At 46.7% G+C, this 22522-nt stretch overlaps 1 protein-coding gene across 4 annotated transcripts in view; it reads right to left on the reverse strand.

Moving 5' to 3' along the window:
- Clnk (cytokine dependent hematopoietic cell linker) overlaps nt 1-22522 on the reverse strand; it is a 192898-nt gene that overhangs the window by 64850 nt on the left and 105526 nt on the right. For all 4 annotated transcript variants that reach the window (XM_048784193.1, XM_048784191.1, XM_048784194.1 and 1 more), the window contains 3 exons: nt 22199-22270; nt 12154-12182; nt 1254-1291 (listed from right to left, as the gene is read on the reverse strand). In XM_048784193.1, the coding sequence (XP_048640150.1) occupies nt 1254-1291; nt 12154-12182; nt 22199-22270 (139 nt within the window). The remainder of the gene's footprint in view (nt 1-1253; nt 1292-12153; nt 12183-22198; nt 22271-22522) is intronic.

The raw sequence follows: 22522 nt of genomic DNA on the forward strand, positions 1-22522 counted from the left end.
GAGAGGTGGGAGGGAAAGGGAGAGAAAAGGGAAATTGCATGGAAATGGAAGGAGACCCTCAGGGTTATACAAAAGAACATACAAGAGGAAATGAGGGGAAAGGGAAAAATAATACAAGGGGGAGAAATGAAGGTCAGTAGAGGGGGTAGAGAGAGAAGAGGGGTGGGGAGGGGAGGGGAGGGGGGATAGCAGAGGATAGGAAAGGTAGCAGAACATGACAGTCACTAGTATGGCAATATGTAAATCAATGGATGTGTAATTGATGTGATTCTGCAATCTGTATATGGGCTAAAAATGGGAGTTCATAACCCACTTGAATCAAAGTGTGAAAGATGATATATCAAGAACTATGTAATGTTTTGAACAACCAACAATAAAAAAAAATTTAAAAAAAAAAAAAAAGACAGATCATGAAACCTTCCAAATGTCCATCATGGACACATGCAGTAACATGGACATAAATTTACATTTGTGTTAAGGGAAAATATATACAAAATATTATAGTCCAGTAGTGGTAATTTGATAAAATTATTTAGCTTCTTGTCTGTTTGTTTTCATTTTTCTGGTATTAGAGATTAAACCTGGGGGTGTACTACCTCTGAGCTGCTCTGCTCCCCCAGCCCTTTTTTTACTTTTCATTTTGAAAAAAATGTCTTGCTAAATTGCTGAGACTGGTCTCAAATTTTCTGTCCTCTTGCCTTAGCCTCCCAGGTAGCTGGGATTACAGGTATACATCACCATGATGGCTTAGATTTTTTAAAAGTTATTATTTTAATTGCTTTCACTTTCTAATTGTGCTCACTTTCTAAATGGCAGTGCTCTGTACCCAAGCTATAGGTGACCCACTATACTTACTGTTATGTGTGTGATACATTTTATTTTATAAGCTATTTTCCTAACTAAAAATTATAAGGTATTATCAATTAATAAATATATTTCTTCAAAAAAAAATAAAATTTCACAATGAACAAAGCGCCTTTTCCACAACACACTCATCAGTACAGTGTGTTGGTATCTTCACCTTTTTCAACCTTCACAATGATGTGAATTAAATTTTTAATCTTTATGTTATGACTGGGGAATTAGAACCTAGTTTTATACCCAAGGATTGAAGCGTACTTTTCCTTGCCAGGGAAGTAAGCCATTTGGAAAGTCTTCTTTCTCTTGTAAATTCATCAAATGACTTGAAAACAGCCCCTGGCTTTGTAGGCGTCAAAGGCTTACCCAACAGTTAGGGCAAGCAGTGGACTTACCCAGCGGGGAAGAGGCTCGTGGATAGCCTGGTCCTGGGCTGCGAGAAAACACAGCAGACGTTAGTCAAGCTCAGAACACGCGGAGGACGGGACCCTGTTCCCCAGAAATCTCCTGTTCCTCTCAGTTCACCTTGCTTTACGACATGCCCACATTTCCCTCGCTTCCTGCTGCTCGTGGAACAGGGGGATGGACAAGGGGAAAGACGGAAACTCAGAGGGGACTGTGGAGCAGGAAGGCCCGCTCGGCTCTTTCCACAGCAGGTGGAAATGCTCCCTGAAAGAGGCCCCACTGCCCCGGAGCCCTGACTGAGTAGATAAGAATGAGGTCAGCTCCTCTCCCCCTCCTCTGTGGTGCAGCATGTTGTATTTACCAGGCTGCCCTCCTCCTCGGTCTCCTCCAATGCACCGAGAGTATTTCGAGGGCAGGGCTCATATTTATCCATTCATCTATCCCTAGCTCCAAGCACAAGTCCCCAGAGAAGCCTTGTGTTTTTGATAGGTGTTTGTTGAATAAATATCATTCAGTTGAGGTTTCTCAAATCTCACCTCCCTAATTTGGGCTCCTGTTATAAAAGATTGCCTGAGGTCCTGCAGCCCACTCAATATTCGGTTTTAAACTTGACCTTCAGGTTATGTAAACCTCCAAGGAACTGCTCATGTGAATGCAGATTCTTTTGGTTCCTCGTAGACCTAATTTCTCAATTGCATCCTAGTTTCGTACTGTATTAGTCTGTGATGAGCATAAAAGCAAGAGACGTTCTTAATCACATTCTCTTCATTAGCACACACATGAGATGTTTCTTGCAGGCCTCAGGACCAGAAACTATGAGGTTTGTAGCAACTGGCTTGCTTTGATTTAATGGAAAACATTATTTCTGTAAGAAATTACTTTTCCCTCCTTCCTTTGGCTGCAAAGATCTTCAGGGCAAACTCCTGCCCTTCATCGGGTGTTGCAGAAGACCATGGTGTGGCCCCTGCGACATCTTGCTTCCGCTTCATGATTTTCTTAAACTCTTGTCCTTTTACCCCGAATGCCCTTACCATGCCAAAATGTGAAGCACACAGCTGTGAGTTGTGTCAGAATGCCCACATCTTTTGTAGCCTCACTCATGAGAGTGTGCTCAGTGGAAGCACTGTTCCTTAGTATCTGCCCAGGACTCATGCATGGGGGAAGTGCTAACCAGCCCAGGACAGTCTCTCTGGGATAAAGAGCCAGGAGGAGCAGGGTCCTGTCTGCACCTGACCCCTGTCCTAGCCTATGGGGTGGTAAGAAGAGCAGCTGACACTACCCTGGGCCATGACTGACAGCTTCCTGACCCAGCACAATTACGTCCCCACGGAGATCCCTGGCAGAGAAGTCACAAGTTTCCCAGCTCTTCAGAGTAGCAATTTGTACTTTCTCGTGAATTGAATTAAATTAATCAGGACAGTCATTCAGGGCCAGCTGGCCCGGAAGGAGCAAATGAGCAGAGAACTACTAGGGATCTGCTCTGGCCCTCCTCATCCAGGAAAGCAGCTCCTCCGTCCAATTCAGGGTTCAGTCTGACTTCATGTTGGGACATTGGCTTGAAGAGTGTGGTCATTTGCTGACATCCCCAGGGGGCTCTGTGGGCTCTCTTTTCTCACCCAAGGCCAGCGTTCTGGTCTGAGACTCTCTTGGATTCCCCAAATATGCTTCATACCCCTTGGGTCATCCTGTACCCACCCACCTGGTGTCCTCAACCCTCCCGCCTCCCCGTTGCTTCCCAAACGCTGTGTCCTTTGAGATCCGCTGTCCCTGACTCCCCCCGCCCCTGGGCATCCCTCAGGCCACCTTAACCTCACTGAATTGTTAAAGCACTTATTTTCTGTCCCTCTCACCAGGACACTTAAATTAAAATAGGCAGCCTTTGAAGACTTGTTTGGTGCATGTATACCCTTTCTTTAGAGAAGGGCTTGTCTTTTATCTTTCTCTCCCAGAATACATCTCTATGTTCCCCATCAGTACAGAGTTTTGATATACGATTCTAAGCGGCGTTCCAGAACTTTGCATTCATTCATCTCACCCATCACCACAGCATACAGTCCAGATTCCACGCGTGGTCCAAGAGCCCTGGTCTCCCCATGATACCTGCCGGTCTCTTTGACAAAGCTTCTCTGCTGAACCAAGCTCCAGGGTAGCTCCTCTAGTCTCAGTTGGGTCCTGGCCCCTGGACTTCTGTGTTTGCTTTAGCATTGTTCAATTTCAGCAAAATCTTCCAAAGTCAGTGTAGCCAGGATCCACCCCCCTCCATGTTTGTTCACCTTCCATATCTCACTGGGCTCCCCATCCTCCACCACTGCCCTCTGGGGTTGCCTGCTCCCCCTGGCCTGCCTCCAGCATGATCCTGTGGGGTCAGGTTAGCCCAAAGTCTCCTCATCTCTGATGTTTCCTTTCAGTAATTTTGCATCCTGTGACTCCACCCTGCTCCTAGGCTATATATCCCCACTTTTCCTGTATTCCGAGTTGAGCCCATCTTTTTCCTCCACTGCAGTAGACCCTGTGCCCTTCCCCTCCATCTGGAATAAGCCCAGTCTCACTCTTCTTTAAGGACATTGTGAAATTGTTTCTTCAATGCTTTCTCCACTTTGAACTCTAGTGAGCGCCCCAGTGTGCTCACCAGACCCATTTCCTTTTCCCATGGGCACCAGGCTCCTGAGTACTTCCCAGTGCCCTCTGTGTTGGGTGAGCATGGCAACCAGGATGTGCTGGGTGTGACTGGTTCCATCCAGGCTGGCCCTCTGGACCTGCATGCTCTTGCCTTGCCTTAGCCAGTGGATGCCAGTGGATGCCCATGGCCCCTGGGGATAATAGAAGCCATTGAGTAAAAGTGAGTTAATGTTTGGAAAAAGACTTTCTTCCGTCCATCCTCCCTGGATTGTGATGTGAGAAGTAAACTCTGTTCTATTTCACCACTAAAAATTTTATGGTTTATTCATTATAGATATTACTCCTGCCCAATTAAAACCTCCTTTTTAGTTTCTCTATACCATCTAGGAACAAAGCCAATCAACAAATTATAAGCTAGACTGGTTCCTGCTTCCCCCAAGGCTGAGGCAAGATTTTAGACTCTTGATTAGTCCTGTCACCCAGCATATTGCAGAGACCAGCATATGGTATGCGCTCGGTGGGTGAACAGCTGTATCAGAGCCAGCACAGGTACAGGGGAAGCCCAGGACCAGCCCATGGTAGGATCTTAAGTAGATGCTGGTATTAGCTTTTAGTTGCTGTGATAAAATATCAGAGGAAAACAAAGGAGTAAAGATGTCTTTTGGCTCACATCTCAGAGGTTTCAGTTCATGGTTGGTTAGCTCCATTGTTTCTGGGCCTGGACTTAGGTGGAACATCATGGCGGGAGGTATGGGGGACCAAAGCTGCCTCCTCGCAGCTGGGAACCAGAGAGAGAGAGAGAGAGAGAGAGAGAGAGAGAAAGAGAGAGAGAGGCCAGGGAGAAGATATATCCTGATATACCTTTCCAGGGCACATGGCACATACCCAGTGACTTACTTCCTCCAACTGGCCCTACATCCTACAGTTTCCATTGCCTTCCAATAATGCCATCAAATTATAAATCTATCAGTAGATTAATTCATTGATGATGTCAAAGCTCTCATGATCCAACCACTTTTCAGGAGTCCCACCTCTGAACACGGCTGCACTGGGGACCAGGCTTTTAATATGGCCAACGTTTCAGATCTAAACCATAACAACTTTGGTCTCCTTCATTGCTAAGTGAACTTGAACCTGACCCTTCCTCTTGCTGGACCTCAGATTCCCACCAACGTGGCCCACTCCAAACTCATTCGGGTCTTTGCATCTTCCTGCACCTGAAGGATAAGTTGGTGCTATAGTTTGGATCTTGACTGTCCCTCAAAGGCCTATGTACTAAAGGCTTAGTCACCAAACTGTAGTACTGTAGGGAGGTGGTGGAATCTTTTAGAAGTGGGCCCTAGTGGGAGGAAGTTATGTCATTCGGGGTGCACCCTTGAAGGGGACATTGGGACCCTGGCCCCTTCCTGTCCCTGATGAGGTGAGCAGCTTTACTCCACTGTGGGTTTCCGTCATGAGGTGCTGCCTCACTGTGGGCTGGGAAGCAATGAGCCATCTGACTATGGACTGAGACCTCTGAAACTATAAGCCTAAGTAAACCTCTCCTCCCTGTAAGTTGGTTATCTCAGGTATTTTAGTCACAGTGATGGCAGGCTGACTAATACAGTTGGCTTCTTAATGAGAGTCACTTTCTAAAAAGCAAAAGGAAACTGCTCAGGAGCTTTTAACATCAGCCCCGGAAGAGTTATGGTTCTGTCATGTGGGTTTGTGGAGAGCCATCCATCACCCACAGGCACCAAACAGCTCCGCAGAACAACTGACTGCTGCGCGCCCCTCAAGGAAACATCTTTCTACAAATAACAACATTCCTTTGAAAGTTATTTCCCAGAGGGAAGTGAAGATGAATATGTGTGGTCTAAAGCCCAGGGGTACGCAGACAGGCAGAAGGCAATCACCCCAGCCCTGTAGCCATCCACCTGGACACGGTTCCCATGCCTACAGGAGCAGAGCCCCATGACCAAGGCACATGGCCAATGCCCCTTGAGCTGCACTTCCCCGCCATGGCTCCGGACTCTCCTTGGTAAAGAAGAAAGCCAGAAAACCTTGATCCAGGCCAAACCCGGGGAAGCAGAGCAGGTTTTACACCAGCTCCCACAATGCCGTTCATTCACCCCGAAGTCAGAACCAGTGACCTCAGAGTGCCACCCTTTTTCAGAGACACCTTGGCCACTTAAGTTAGAAATGGAGCCTCAAGACTGGAGTGGCAAGGCTGGTGCCATGGCCCACACCTTGGCTTGGTGGCTTCACAGGGACACCTGTCCAGCTGAGCCCCAGGTGCAGCTGCATGGGCCACTCCCATTCCAAGGATACTACAGGCTGCGAATTCCCCAGCAGGCCCAGGATGAGAGCAGGCTCCCTGTGTGAGAAGAGAAGTCAAGGCAGGACCTTCAGGGTTCTGACCATCCTGTCTCTCTAGGAGGTGAACTTGGCAGATTTCTCGGATCTTTTCTAGCTGGACAGGTTTCCCAAGCAAAACCAGCTTCTATTTTCATTTCATTTATGAGAGAGAGCTCGGGAGAGCAGAGAGGAGGGACAGGGACGGGGACACTGAGAGCTGGCTCCAACTCCACAGGCATCCATCAGGACATACTCCCAAATGTGTGGTCAGCAAATCTTTCCACCCATCTCTAAGGAGTCCATGCAGGACAGCTGTCTCTCCCTGTGTCTCTGCTCCTTGTCTTCTCAGGTGCTGGGCAGCTGGCCATGCCAAGTCCGCATGGCGTGTCTGCCTTATAGCTCCATGAGGCCCTGAGTCTGGACATGGAATCTAGGCACAGAATCAACTCACAATTTCCAAGAAACTTTCTAAAGTTGCTATGCACGTTCTGTTTCTTCTTTCTCTTTTCTTCCTCCACCCTGCTCCATGGAGCATAGAACTTACTATTTTAGTCTGTAGGACTGAGGCCAATACAGAGGGAGGAGGAAGACGGGAGGAGCCCAGTCTCTGAAGACATCCAGAGGCAGAGCTGCCCACTGGCCTTGGATGGCTAACTTGGAATACAATAAACACCTCCTGAGGTTAAGCCCTGAGGACAATTTTTCTATGTCTCTTAGTCTTTAATGCTTTATCTCCTCATGGGGGCCAGCTTTGGAGTTCACCAGTACTGGAGTGGAGTCTCTGATCAAAGGCAAGAGGAAGGCAAGGTGTGTTTCATGACAGCGGAATGACAAGTTCTAGCTTCAAACCCTGGCCGCCACGTTCTGACCAAGTGGCCCCAGGCACACGCCACCCTGGTAAGCCTTGTTAACTACTGTCACCCTGTGGAATGGGTATAACAGTGTCTACCCCAAGGAGCTGCTGAAAAGTTCCGGCCCATGGCAAGGAGGTAGAAAATCAGCTCACAGTTTCTGGAGGGTTTCTCCCCGGCTCAGTGCCCACAAACGAGATGCTGTGTTCTGGGTTTGTCTTTTCAAGTTCAATTTCGTGACCACATTTTTCTCACTCAGTTTAAGTTGTTAACACTGGTTTCAGCTCTGTTGTAGGAACTTGTTCACTACCTTTTGGTCGTTTTTAAGTAGAACTTTTTCAGCATTGGGCTCTGCTGACATCCACCTGGCTCTCCTTCACAAGGGTTCTTCAACCCTTTTGGCTGTGGGGCTCAGGTCACCAGGGGGTGACCTCTCAGTGAGAGGCGAAAGCCTGATTTCTCTAACAACATCCCAGGTGCATCCCGATGGCTCAAAGTTCTACTTCACTGATTTCTTTCCAACCTATCTGACATTTCTGGGGCTCAGTTTACCTTATCTGCAGTGGGAATAAAGGCAAATAAGTTAGACAAGGTCACGAAATGCCTGGCGAGTACCGGAGACTCGGTGTATGCTAATGGCTTTCATTTCCCTCACCCTGGGTCTTAGGACTTGCTGGTGGTATGAGAGAACCAGCGTTCAAGTTTGGGGCTGTGGTCTCACAACCCTGGTCTCCTATTGGTACCATTGCCAGTTTGTTTTTGCCTTGGAGAAGCTGGCAGGTACTTCAGATGCTATAAGACAGAGGGCAGCAAGTTGACTAGTGTGGCAGAAATGGGAGAGTCCACACCCCTTCCCTGACAGGAACTGAGAGAATCCTCAGGTCAGCCTCTATCCATGTTTGATGGAGAGGCAGGAACAACCTTCTTTACATTCCTTCCCATTACCTCTGAGTAAAGGGTTAGGAGGTGCAGGGGGCTTGACTCCATGGCTTATGCTGGCCAAGAAGGTAGAAAAGAAGGGGGGGTAGAAGGAAGGGAAGAGAGAGAAGCAGAGACAAAATAGATGTAAGTTATGCATTACTTGATGGTAGCTATGTTCTGAGACATGCATCATTAGGCGACTTTGTTATGTGAATGTCACCAAGTGCACTTACACAGACCTGAATGGCCGAGGTGAATCACTCCACGGGGTCCTTGATGCCAGCAAGAGCCCCAATGAGCATGAGATGTGAGACTGCTGCCAGCAAACACGCATCCTGTTTTACAGCGCACCTTTTTATAAGCAGGAGTACTCCAGAATGTTGATACAAAGTATGGTATGATAAACACATAAAGAAGCAACATAGTTTATCATCACTATCAAGTATTATGTGCTGTACGTAATTGTATGTGCTGTGTTTGCAAGACTGGCAGTGGGGTAGGTTTGTTCAAACCAGCTTCAGCACAAATACGTAATACTTGATGCACAACATCACAGTGGCACCAGGTGATAGGAATTTTTCAGCTCTGTTGAAGTCTTATGGGGTGACCATCACGTATGTGGTCTTTATGTGGTGCATGATTGTATATGAGAGTCTATATGTTTCCTGTCTCTCTGAAGACAGAAACTCAGTCATTTAGCTTTCTTGGCATTTCCATTTTATTCACTGAACCACAGTTCCCTGATCTGAGATTGTGAGTTGATAATTCCCAGGCATAGATAGCTACAGTAGAAACAGTAACTGGGAGTTTGAAGAAGAGGCCTATCGTTCTCATTAGGTGGCCCTTGGAAGTTCACTTGCCTTTTCTAGAGCTTGATTTCCTCATTTGCAAAGCACTTACTACAACCCAAGGCCAGCTGAGTCCTTGGGATCTTACCTTTTCATTTTTATTCAACAAAAAATCTCCCAACGCTGGCTTTTGTGTTTGTCACACTATGGACCTACAGCCACCTGGCTGAATGGAGGGTTGATAGTGAACAGGACAAGACAAACCTTACATGCTGTTACTCAGCTTTAATGAACGGGAGGAGCCTCCCTCCCACTCCTTGGTGCCTTCAGAAACCCAGATGGGACGTGAGACGGTCCTTGGCTAGCTAATTGACAGCAGCTTTCTGGTGGGGACAGTCTTGATATCTTTCTGGTTGGTCCCACCCTGCCTTTTGTTCCTTCTGGGGCCTCAGACAGTGATTCTCAATAGAACATCCTGGAACTACCTGAACTGGCATCATCTTGGTGACACGAGGCTGCCCTGGCCTCACTCTAGGCCCGAGATTGAGAGTAGGCATTTTAATTCTGTGACTCCAACATTCACTGGCTTTGGAGTTGATGACATTCTTTGGGTTTGCCAGTCTTGGGCTGATTTGGAACTCTAGCTTGTGCTGAAAGAACGTGGTGACTCCTTAGCCCTTCAATTCGGCTGTCCACTTCTGGATTTGTTTCTGTCCACCCACGTTCCGCACATCCTGGACAGGACCAGGTGGTCTGTCCTCTGCTCCCTCACTCCAGATGCTGAAGGATCTGCGAGGCACCAGCAGGGGGCACTGGATGCTCACTATTCTGTACCTGCCTTTCCTCCACCAATCCTAAAATCCTTACTAATTTTTCTTTTAAAAGCGGGAAAAAATCAGCCTTGAAGACTTCTTTCCTTAGAAAACTAGAAAAAAAAATCAAATGTTCCTGGACAAAATGAAATTTCTTGTCTTTTTAATCAAATCAGCCAAAGTCTATCTTTTTCAGGGTTTTTATTGCATAGGGTGACCTACGACAGAAGGACCCACTTTCTAAATAAGGCTATCTTCTCTGATTTTATTCTTCACTCAGTGGGAGGAGAAAAACTCATGAGTTTATTTTATGGAAAAATATAGCTCTTTTCTCTCTGTATAAGCCTCTGAGAAGGTATTGACATTGACGGATTGCCCAAGTCTGAATATGTGTCTGTCTTTTACAGGCCTGGAGAATTTTTTTTTCCTAAGAATTTATATCTTGATAGATTGTTTCTAGTATACAAAATATATGTGACTGTAGAAAAATTGTAAGGCACACATATGCAAAAAAGAATAAAAATCACTACCGTGTCCATACCAAGACAGCCGCTATAAATATTTGATTGTAGCCACGTCTGTCCCCTAGCTCTAGTGTGTGCATACATGATCACATGGTTTATGTTGTTTTCTACAAAATAACATGCTATCAACATCAACATATCCATGCTAATGGGCATGCTTCAACATCATCATTTTATTTTTTTCAGTGCTGGGATTAAGTCCAGGGCCTGGTGAATGCTAGGCAAGCTCTCTACCACTGAGCAACACCCCGAAGCCCAACATCATCATTTTAAATGACTACAAAGCAATTTCTTGTATGGATGCCCAGCCATATTTTTAACTAATCCTATGATTAAAAAATTGAGAACAACTTTAAGTATCTGAGATCGTTATAAATGTCTCTGAGATGGACAGCCTCTTCTTTAACTTTTTGAGGCTTTGATCTGTTCTTTTCCTTGCTTGTGTTTCTAGATTATTGTTAGTGGAATGCAGCCTCCACCTGGCAGCGTTTCTCCACCTGGAGGGGGGTGGGGAGCAAGCTGGACCTTGAGAGGTAGGTAGGTAGGTACACTGGCTGCTCCACTCCACCTGCCTGGGCTCTGAGATGCCCGCCAATGTATCAGAAAGGCAGCTGAATTCACTGGGCCCCTTAGGATTTTCTCCAGTTCCCTCTGGGTCTCGAGTGGATGGTGGAAAGGATGAGAGGTGGCAAGAAGGTGGTATATTTGAGACAAAAAGGCCTCTGGTACAACTTGGAAGTACCTACCTAAGAGAGCACACTCCTCCTCAGTCCTGAGTGGGAAGTTTATTAGGAACATTTTCTATAGGTGGGGTTAGGGTGGGGTGCTCATGCCCTAAGTAAACTCACACTCTGATTTAGCTCTTGTTTTTGCCAGATTCTCTTTGAACACATGTTGAGGGCCCGGTTCAGACCTCAACGTGCTCCATAAAGAAATGTTCCAATTGCTTGCCCTGATCCCATCACCTCTCTGCACGCTCCTTCTAGACCCTCACTGACTCCTTCTGTCTCCTTCTGGTCACCATGTCTAACCACCTGCTCTCTAGAGAAGTTCAATGGGACTTTCCCTGAAATAATCACCCTCCAAGACAACCTTACACGCTGTTACTCACACTTTAATGGCTTCCACTAAGGGCCTAATGCCAGGAAATTGGCTCTGAAGAGAGATACAGGAGAAACATAAAATGTGGTTTCTGAATCACTTCGACCCTCGTTTCTGGGTAAACCTAAGATATAGTGTTTAGTTGAATGAACACCATTGAGCACCCACAATCCTGGTGCTTAGGCAGATTTAGACCCACTTCACAGATGAGGGAGTTCAGTCTCAGAGCGATGCGCACTCCATCCATCCAAGGCTGACACTAATTAGTGGAGAGCCAGGATCCGGCACCACCCACCATCTGCCAGCTTACAGGGCTTGTGAGAGTCACAGACCAGCTGTACCCTGGAGGGAAAGACTTCAAGCAGCTAAGAGCATGTAAAACAGGCCAATAGTTTTATTGAATAAAAACAGTTATCAAGAGGCAGAGTCCAACTTCCCTTCCTGGAAGTGCGGTTGACTTTAACGACTTGCTCGTAATCAACAGAGTGTGTTGGAAATGATGCTATGTGACTTCTGAGGCCAGGTCAGAAGCCACTTACAGCTTCGGTCTTGTCACTTGGGATGCTTGCTGTCTGACTTTTCCGTCTTGGGATACTCCCTCTCAACACTGCTCACTGCTCTCCTGAACGCATGTTGATAAGGTCCACCCAAGCCCAAGGTGCAGCCTTCGTCATCCAGGCCCACCCACCAGCCCACTGAAGAAGCCCCAGCAGACTGAGCCTTCCCACTGGAGGCGCAAACGTTAAGGAGTCTGCAGAGAGCCTTTGCCCCTGTTCACTGTCCAGAGTCCTGAACTGCAAAGCCCATGAGCACAATAAAGGGTTGTTAGTTTCTCTGCCACATAAAGAATGAAAACCAGAGAGGAGTGGAAAAGCAGCCTGACAGACAGACCCAGGCTGACCTTCCCAGAGCTTAGGAGGAAGAGGACCTGACTCACCTGTGGTCCTGTGGAGGTGAGGCCATGACCTAGGGCAGAAAAGAGAACCAATGTCAGTGTCTGGCACCAAGCTCCCTGGCCTCTCCCAAAGGGCTGTCATCAGAGGCCATCTGACAAGTCATCCCATGAAAAGGCTTTATGTTTGTGTGACTATAGGCTGGAAGAGACACTAGGGAAAATGTGGAAAATAGAAAAAGGCATATAGGAAAAAAAAAACACATTTTTGTTGATTCTCATGTACATATGTGTATGTGTATGTGAAGATGCTCACACACATCTAAACATAAACATATATGTATATATGTATATAAAATAATATAGAAGAATGCACAGGATCTTAGCCAGGTGCAGTGGCACACATCTGTAATCTCAGTTTCTTGGGAAGCTGAGGCAGGAGGATCAAAAGTTTGAGGCCAGCCTCAGTAACTTAGACCATGCCTCACAAAAACAGAAAGAAGTGGAGATGTGGCTCAGTGGTAAGGTGCCCTTGAGTTCAAGCCCAGGTCCATTTTTTTTTTTTTTTAAGAATGCAGGGTCTTGATGTTACAGATATATTCTCTTTCAATGTTATTCAAAACCATGATATTTATCAGTCCTATGATATTTTGGAAGAGGATTTAGTTCTCGATGTTTTTGACTATTGTAAATACCATCACCATGTGTGCTCATTCTTGCATTTTTAATCTCATCTCTGAATATTCCCAGGGGCAGACTTCAATCTAGTGCAGTGAACGGGCCACATAGCGTGGACATTTGAGGCTCCTTGTTGCAAGATACTCGTCTGCTTCTGAATGGGTTTTGTCAGTTCATAATACTTTAGTCTTATCCACAGAATATTAAATGACCATCTCACTGTGTCTCACTACCATTAAGTCCATATTTTAAAACCATTTGCTTCCTTGGCCCTTGGGTCCTTATTTTAATTCCTTGAATACTAGTGAGATTGAATGACTTTTTCAAATGTTTTGGGCCACATGGTGTCCTCCTTGGTAAATTCTCTGTCAGGCCTTGGACTTTCCAGCAAGGGCTCTGCAGATCACCATGCTCTCCCCTGGACAGTGTGCCTTTGGAAGCAGCCTCATCCTAGATTTCACAGATTTGAAAAGCCTAGAGGCAGTGGAAAGCTCTGGAGGATATGGCTTCTGTGGTCCAATTTGTTTGTGCCTTTGGTAATCCCTGGTCTTTGCAGTGCACATTTCCTCTGAGGCTCCCCAAGTGCGTCACAGGAACAATTAATTGAGCATCGCAACACACGTTGAGTGTAAATATTTATGAGGCCTGTTTGGTGGTTAGGATGTTGGGCAGAGTAGTTAAGTGGTGAGGCCACGGTCCATGAATCCAGCTCACAGCCTACCCTGATGCTTTCTCTTCACCAGTTTCATCCTCAAAATAACCTTGTGGGGTACCTGTGACTGCTCCACTTTACAGAATGGGAAATAGGACATTCATAGGGCTTCACATTGCCTCATCCAGGGAGCCCTAAGAGCCAGGGATTGGCCGCCAGCCTGTCTGTTCTCCTGCGTCGCTGTCCCCTCACCCCCAGCCCGTGGGAAGTGGCCAGTCATGCTCTGGAGGCCCCGTGCATCTGCGTCCTCAGAGCCCTTGTGGTTAGCAGCTGGCACCCTTTCAAGTTGCGTGAGATCTTGCAGAAATTAACAGTAAATCAGCCAGGGAGGAGTAAATCATTTACTTGGGGCCTGTGAGCTCTCTCTAGACACCTCAGACATATGGCCTCTTCTCTGACATCCTGGTCTTTGATTAAGGCCTCAAAAAGGCTCTTAGACTTGAAACTCAGACATGCAGATCAGAAAGGACATGCTTTTGTGATGTGTACTGTGAGCTCACTGTAAGTGTGGCTTGACATTCCATTGATGGAAGGCAGTGATTCCAGCTCAGGCTGCTTGTGAGGCTGAGCCCCGGGACTCGGAATACAAGGCAAGCTCCTCCAGAGAGTCTAGAATGAACTTGAGCTTTGACATGGACCTTCTTCTGACCTGGCTTACCTGGGTTTCCGAAGCAAAAGCATGTTGGAGATAATGCGATCTAATCTGTTGGTTTTACAGGGGGGAGAACTGGGCCCAGTACTGCTGGCAGGCTCCCCTGACCAGAGTCTGGGACGTGGAGCTGAAGTCCTGTGACATCCAGACACAGCAGAACAGAGGGAAGAGAAAAGAACATGGCTACAACATGGACCTCTGCATTTCTGTCTGGACACGGATCTAGGCTCATCTAGGCTCAACTCCAGCTAGTAGGCTTTTTTTTTTTTTTTTTAATAAGCCAGTTTGAACTATTTATATTGATTTTCACAATCCCCCTAATTCGATATTCTTTAAAAAAATTTTTGACATATGAAAATCTGTAATTAGTTAATATGTACAATTTGATGAGTTTGGAGATATAACCGTGAATGGATAAATACTATAGAATATCATTTTTTTAAAAAAATCTAAAATCAACTCATAAAAGCAGAGGGGAAGGGTGGTGGCCCAGGGAGAGGGGAAGAGTCAAAGGCACCAAATTTTGATTATGATAGACCAACAGGTCGTGGGCAGCGTTCTGGGCAGCACAGTGCATAGCTGACAAGACAGGCCCCAAATTTTGCTCCTAAAGTAGATTATGTGCAATAATAATAATAATAATAAGTTGAGACGGAAAGAAAGTTTCAGAGGTTATAGATAGATTTATGGCACAGATTCCACCTGACAGACACTTATAGTACTACTTTGGCAGATGCAACCAGACTTTACAGATTTGAGTAATAGGTAAAAAGGTGCAGTGAACAGTTTGGTCCCCTCCACGATGCTTAGTGTTTACAAGCCTATAGGAGCAGCTTAGACTGCAGAGTTGATGTCTGGAGCTTCCTCCCATTTGCTGAAGCCATCTGAAAGTGGCTTATCTGATCTGCTCTGCCTCTCTGCGGGGGCCCCCAAAGTGGTGGTGCTCATTCATATGTCATATCCTCTGGGATTATGCACCCTGGGGCTCTCCGTGCGTCAGTACAAGCCAAGTGAATTAGCAGAGGAAGCATCAGCAAAACAGGGAACAGGGTTGTTATTCCAGCTGAGCCCGCTGCTGTGAGCCAGAGAGCTGGAGAAACAAGGGGGGAGGGAGAGGAGCAAGACTGGAACCATAGCCTGGGGCCTGGGGAAGAGGGCGTCTGGATGTCACGGTGCTGTCTGGCTGGTGAGTGGACATCATCTTGACACCGCAGCTGACAAGCTATCTGTAAAGGCTCTTTGCAGCTTGACAGCCCAGAGTGATGAATGAACGGTGCTGCTAGCGAACTTCATGGGGATTTGATGTGTCCTCTCCATGCTCCAGCAAGGCCATCGTGGTAGCAAGCTGCCTCTTGCAGGGAATTATAAGATGTGCCCCAGCTCCCTTTTGTCAACAACATCAGTAACAGCCATGTGCAAATGGGCCACAGCTGGATGGTGTCCTAGCACCCTGCTTCCTTTGGCACCTGGGTCAGAGTGAGCAGGTCTTCCTTCCTCTGCATTTCTGGTGTGTACAGACAGGTGTCAATGTCGTGCCAGGGGAGTTCAGTGCATATGAAATGAACAAAGCTGACCTCTCTGCCCAGGTCTGTGGTTTTCAATTTTTAAGGCTCATTACAAAGACAGATTTTTAATTCCGAATTATTTTAAAATTTTAATACTTTTAAATAATTTAATACATTTAATGATTTTTAATTTTTAAAGACTAGTAAAGTAAACATGGCTCTCCCCCTATCTCTCTCGCCTTGGCCAGGAAGAATTGCCTCGGATGACGCAGGCAGGGTGTACTTGCCTTCTACTGATCCATAGGAACAGAGTTTGGGTGGCGTGTTATTCCTGTCCCATAGAGACGGCACTCGGTCCTGTCTCCAGGGTCAAGCTCCTGGCATGGAGACTAATAACTCATTGCCCCCTCGAGTATGGTGTGTACAGTCCGCTCTGGATCTCTCCAGGTACCAAATGCTAGTCCAGAATTCAGCAGCAAACCCTTGAGAATGATCCAGGTGATTCACCCTGCCAGGCTTACCGGCTCCCAACCCTCCAAGATGAACTGCTTAGCTCCACATCTCGTTTTAAGCTCTACCTCTGAAATTAAAAGGCTACTCCAGAATAAAGACAACTGATATTTCTCAGAGTCATTTTAAACACAGAGAGAAATGAAGAAAGATGTAAAATTTCCCTCTTCCCTTTGTTTGAATGTCCTCACTGCATTGGGAACTGAGTGCTCTCTAAAAGGCCTTTCACACAAGCCTCATGGCAGTTCTTGGTGGGCAGCATCTGTATCTCCATTTTAGGGCTCTTTTCTGGTGCCAAATGGAGCATTGAAGACATCAACTCACCCTTCTGTTTTGCAGATGGACTGACTGTGATCAGCCCCCTGAGGAGCCATGGGTGCTGTGTGGTCACAGCCCTCCTGCCTGATGATAGGACCCACTGGCCACAGTCTCCATGCTCAGAGGCGGGAATTCGCAGGGGAAACTCAGGACTCAGATCTGGACATGCAGTGTGCCCTGAGAACAGGGCACCTGGAGGGCCATGTTAGCAGGCCAGTGTCATCAGGGGCCATGTGAAGCTTTGCCAGGCATGTGAATAAAGGGCGCTCAAGCTGCAGCTCAGAAAGGTCACATGGGATCACACAGGATTGATTGGAGAGGGAAGAACGGGGCTTATGGTAGACCAGAGAACAGGGCAAGGTGGAGGGCTTTCCTTGCTTCCCACGTGGCACCAAAGCCACCTCTCACCCCTGGGCAGGTCCCTGGCACCTGTCAGATGGAACTCACACTCTACAACTACAAGAGCACAGCTTGAATTTTGATTTCCTACACTGGTTTTCCTGCTCCTAACAGGGAGACCAGAGGCGTGCATGCCTGGGATGTGGCCCGTGTGCACAAGCATGTTGCCGATTGAGCACGGGTGAGCTGGTACTGGGTGAGGGGTGAAAACCACAAGCACGCGCCCAGGGAAGCATGGACCAGCCACCCGAATGAAAGATGGCCTAGAAAAGCACTGCTGGCCTAGTCTGGGTCTGCACTCAGACCTGTCCTATCCCAACAAGCCACTGAGCATCCAGTGTGGTAGGACTCCTCATGAATGCACAATTACTCTGCAATTCCCCTGGAGCAGCTTCTACATGTTTGTTCCATGTTGGAGACTGGACAGCATCTCCGACCCCACGTTACTTTGGAGCAGATGAAACTCACCCCCAGGTGGAATAGAGCCAAGTCTCATATTTAATAAGTGGATAAATGGGTCCATTCCTTCTTAAGGGCATCCCTGATTAGTTTCAAGAAATTTTTAAATAGACACATAAAAATTGTACACACTATGGATGTTTTGATATATGTGTACATTGTATAGTGTTCAAGTCAAGAATTCTTTTCTCTATATTTATAAAAAAATATTTAGGGCATGCAGACACCTGCAGGGGCCGTGGAGAGAACACTGAAAGTATTTGGTGTCCCTCATGGCTGTGGTGGCTCACACCCTGGGTCCTCTTGGCTGGTGGAGGCCCAGCCTGTTCCCATCTCCTGGGAACCTGCCCTGCCAGAGCTATCTGGTCTCCTTCCTCTTCTGAGCTCCTGTAGAATTTCTTGATTTAGTAATATACTTAGTAAAGCTAGAAAGTCACATATGATTTAATTTATTATTGATCTCATATGCATATATTTTTGTTTTTTTCTTTTCTGAGTTGCATTTTAAGTTGAGGATAGCAAGTTTTTATGAGCTATAATATTTTTCAGATAAGCTATCAATGTCCCTGACAGATACTTAAAAATGAAAGCAAAATTCATCATTTTGATGGGTTCTGCTGCAGACAAATAAGAGTAGCAGGGTGATTCGCCACGCCTAGCTTGATGGGCAGGTTCCTGTAGGGGGCCGTCAAAACCTGTCTTCTGCCCCTACTTGGTCTCTGTCTAGTCTCTTTGTCCCTCCAACCCTCTCCTGTTAAAGTGCCTTTTGTTACCTGTTTAGGTGTCTGGTATACAGCAGGCACAGTAGGAGGCTCTGGGTATAGTATAGGCAGTGGGCACCTTAAAGCCCGCGTGGGTCCTGATTTTATTCTCCTTCCCCCACCTCCCAAAAATGTTTATTGAGCATTTACGACACAGGATCCCCATGTGCAGAGTCTGAAGAAAGTTGGTGGCCGCTCCTTTGGATCGGGCATCCTCTGTAAAGGCATATTGGACCCTAGGGGAGCTCTTGTGGGCCAGATCTTTCAGGAGGACACCCCGCCTTCCACCAGTGGTGGGGGAAGAGCTAGAAGTTGTTGTTGTGGATCTCTCTGTGCTAGAGAGGCCCAGAGCAGCCGCGCACAGGAGGAGGATGGGAAGAGCAGTGGCAGCTGTGCCCTCAGGCTCCTGGGTGTGCTGACTGGAGGTGTCCAGGAGGGGCCTCCAAGTGCACAGAATGGAAGAGAGCGCCAATCTCCTCAGTGAGAGGACTGGCCCCGGGGGGGGGGACCCTGAGAAATTACAGCCACCTGCACATTCTTGCCCTGGAATGAACTACGTGAGCTCGCGGCAGAGGGGGAATTGATCACGAATGAGGCAATGCATTGGGAAGGTCTGAGGGGACAGCACACAGTTAGTACTGAGCTGTCCAGAGGGGGCAGCAGGGCACAGGCATGTGGCAAATGGAGGAAGTGGTTGGAACCCTGGCTCTGGAGAAAGGACTCGGTCAACCTTCACCTTCTGATCCCGCTGTGTCCCTTGGCTCCACGGGGCTCGTGTTCTGCCGTGCACACGGTGCCCTGCCTTACAGTGTATCTTGGTCTATTGTCCCTTTGCATCTCCACACCCCTCCACCCCACAGATGAACATCCTGATGGCAGGGGGGGTCTTGTTCACCTTTGCTTTTCCCAAGGCTCACCCCAGTGGTCTCCAGGAGGTTCCTCTAAGGGGAGAGGCACTCGGACACTCACGGTTCTCTCCCCCGCCCCCTCCTGAAGATCTTCTCTCTGTCCTGCTTTCATTCAGTGGGAAGGGACAGAGCAGGAGTCAGGCCCAGAGGCCTCTCTTCCAGCTGTGCTCTTGGGAGTGCTGCTTCCTGCCAAGGTTTCTGAACAGGCTTCCGTATTGCAGGGCAGCCGATTTACACACAGCTGCCTGACGTCGCTGGCAGTAGACGGGAGTCTGAGAATCTGTATTTCTGAGTTCCCAGGTGATGCTGATGGTGCTGGTCCCCGCTCCACACTCTGAGAACCACTGCTGAGAGGCAGCACCTTTATGCAGCTGTTGACAGATGTGCTTCTCAGGAAGGGGAAGCACATGGCTCTCCTTCAAATGGGGAGTCTCAGCAGGGGCAGACTACTGACCCTTAGGAATGGGAAACTAAATCCATGCATAAACAGATGTCCTTTGGTGTGTGCAGGATGTTGGTTCCAGCTCCACCATACCAAAATTCATAGGTGCTCACATCTCCTGTATAAAATGGTGTTGGATTTGCACATAACTTACACACATCCCCTGTCTACTTTAAATCATCTTTGATTTACTTAGGATAACAAATACAATGCAAATGCTATGTGAACAGTTGTTACACCATATTGTTTAAAAATAATGACAAGTCAAATGTTTGCACATGCTCAGTACAGACCTAAGTTTTTCAACGTTTTTGATCTGTGGTTGGTTGAATCCAGGGGTGCAGAGCCCACCGCCGTGGGGGCCGACTGTGCACTGATGGATAAGAAGGTTTTGATCATTAAAATGCAGAAGTGGCACTGGATTTGAAGTCAGCTCAGTAGCTCTGTGACCACGGCCATAACATGCAACCTCTTTCAGGCTACTTTTCCCTAGCACTGAATGGGAATAAAAATACCTATGGAGTGTAATTGTGAGGGTTCATTGCCAAAGTTCCTTTTGACATCTGGTGCCTATTAGGTATTCACTTGCTGAGCGTGGACTCAAATTGGCAACACCAATTGGAATGTTTCTGTCACTATATAATGGGGACATAGCACAAAGTAAAAGAGGGTATTGGGATTCAGTCAGGCAAACACCATGAGCTGTTGGGACAAACTCCTCTTGCTATCAGAGATGGGTCATGGTTCTGGATATGGGAATAATCTGTACTGTTCTTGGAATGTCTCTTGGGCTGTATCTTCTGAGTGGACCTGACACTCAGCTTAGTGTCTTACTCTGTAAGTTACCGGGAGGCTACGTGGGCATGTTTGAGCCCTCTGCCTGGGTCTGGAGAGACAGCACCCACACCTAACAGCATGAGGGCAATGGTGTGAGATGACCAGAGACAGATTCCATATTAGTAATGATCATGATATCCACCACTTACTGCTTTGCAACTCGTTATCCTCTGTGTTTTGTTTCCTGTGGAAGGGAGACTAGTGAAGTGTGACTGCTAGGATCCTGCGAGAGCTGCCCTAAGCTCTTAGATAATGTCTAGCACAGGGTGGGCACTCAGAGACCGTTAGCCTTCATTATGCATCGAGAACCTGCTACCTTTCAGGTATGCCACAGTGGCCATTGATTTATTCCCCAGACACAGGCACTGCTAGGTTCAGGTATTTGATGAAGAACAAGAGACACTGCTTTTTCAAATGCCATTTTAAAAGTACATGAGGCCTGTCCCAGGCCACACAGTAAGCAAGTCAGCTGAGATTTCAGTTGGGTTCCATGGGCTGGTTCTGTACTGTAAGCTGCCCACCTCTAGCTCCCCTTCTCCTGCATTATCCAGTGCTGGTCACTGTTGCCTCTATGGGGAATGGATAGTAGACCTCACATGCAGCTTCTGGGCATTTTTATTTGATTTATATATTTCAAATGCTAATTTATATTCATATAATACTTCCATTATAAAATATGCAGTGGTACAGAAATTTGTATGTATATGGGGTTTGTTTTTTTTAAATTTGGGTTTATAAATGGTTTGGAACAGGTTGCAGAAACATCATCTGTTGCTCTTTTTAATATATCTTGAGCATGCTATGACACATTCTGAAATAATTTGCTTTGGAGAAAAAGCATTGCTCTCCTCTCTGTCTTATTTTTTCCCCCTCAAATGTAACTGTAAATATTACTTTGATGTATGTAATTGCTTCAACCCTCTCCATTCGAAGGAAGGCTTCTAACCCTTCCATTCCCCATCTCTTGCTTTTGTCAGAAAATAAGAAAAATGAACTTAAAATGCATTATTCAAATGTTTTCAATGTAAACATTAAAGAAGTCTGAGAACAGCCACAAATTTTCCTTTGCTTAAAGTGGTTTTGAAAAACAATGCCAGTATTTTGTCTTACGGGCATTCATTTACTCTGCTTAGGGAAAATATTTATTCTAGCAGGACTTACGATCTCAAAACTGCTTGCAGCCTGTGCACACAGTAGGCCCTGCAGAGACTTTGCTGGACAGGCTTGAGTTGAACTGAGCTGGGATGGGAGGATGGTCATACTCATGCAGACCCCTGGACCACGCTGGGAAGACTGACCACCCCAGGAGGGCGTGGTGAGGGAGTGCTGGCTGCGAGCAGGGCCCTCATATGTTCTGAGCCTCAGGATGTTGCCAGGGAGTCTGCAGGTCAGTGCAGAGCTGGACTTGACTGGGTTTGGTCTCTTCTCAGTAATTTATTGACACTTGAAGCTGGACTATCTGTGGGCTCTTGTGAGCAGGACTGGGTCTTTTGTCTCTGCTTTTTCAATAGTCTGTGAAAATCCTGATAGCATAAATGCTCAGTACACATTTTTCTCAGTTGAGGGACAAAGAAACTTGATGATACAGGCAGGCGGCTCTCTTTTGCCTGCTGGCTTGTGAGACCCCGAGGTGAACTTGTGGTCGGATGCATGCTCCGTCATCTAATCACTCACTGCAGAGGGACAGATGTCCCCCTCAGTGGCTCTCTCTCGGGCTCCAGCCCTGCTGGCTGTGCAGACCAGTCAAACCCCTTCTTTTGGTCTTTGGGTAGCCTCTGAGCTCATTACCAGAGCTGTACCTCGGTCACATGGACATTTTCCGTGTGAATGGATGCATATGATGGCCAGTTTATTTGCCACAGAATAAAAATTTTCATTTCTCTTTCAATAAACGAGTAAAGATTCTGACCTGTTTTTTGGCAGAGTGGAGTTCTGGAATTTCAAGTCACTGGATTTTTCTTTTGTTGTCCTTTTATTGCCCCTGGGATGAAAGAAAATAGATTACAGCCAGGAGATAGCAAGAAGCTAAGGGAAAAATTAATTAAGTGCATTCATTCATAGAAAAGAAAAACCCACCAGTCAGATGTAAGTAATTAACGCCTCACACACAATTCTGAATCCCTCTTTGCATTTCCACTGGGGTTAAAAAAGTTCATGTTTAAAGTAATTTAATTACTTAAAAACACTTTTATAAAAGTGTAAGAGCATCATCATACAGGGGTAGTATTATGGG

This window comes from Marmota marmota, unplaced genomic scaffold (genome assembly GCF_001458135.2).
Source record: "Marmota marmota marmota unplaced genomic scaffold, marMar, whole genome shotgun sequence".
NCBI classification, from domain to species: domain Eukaryota; kingdom Metazoa; phylum Chordata; class Mammalia; order Rodentia; family Sciuridae; genus Marmota; species Marmota marmota.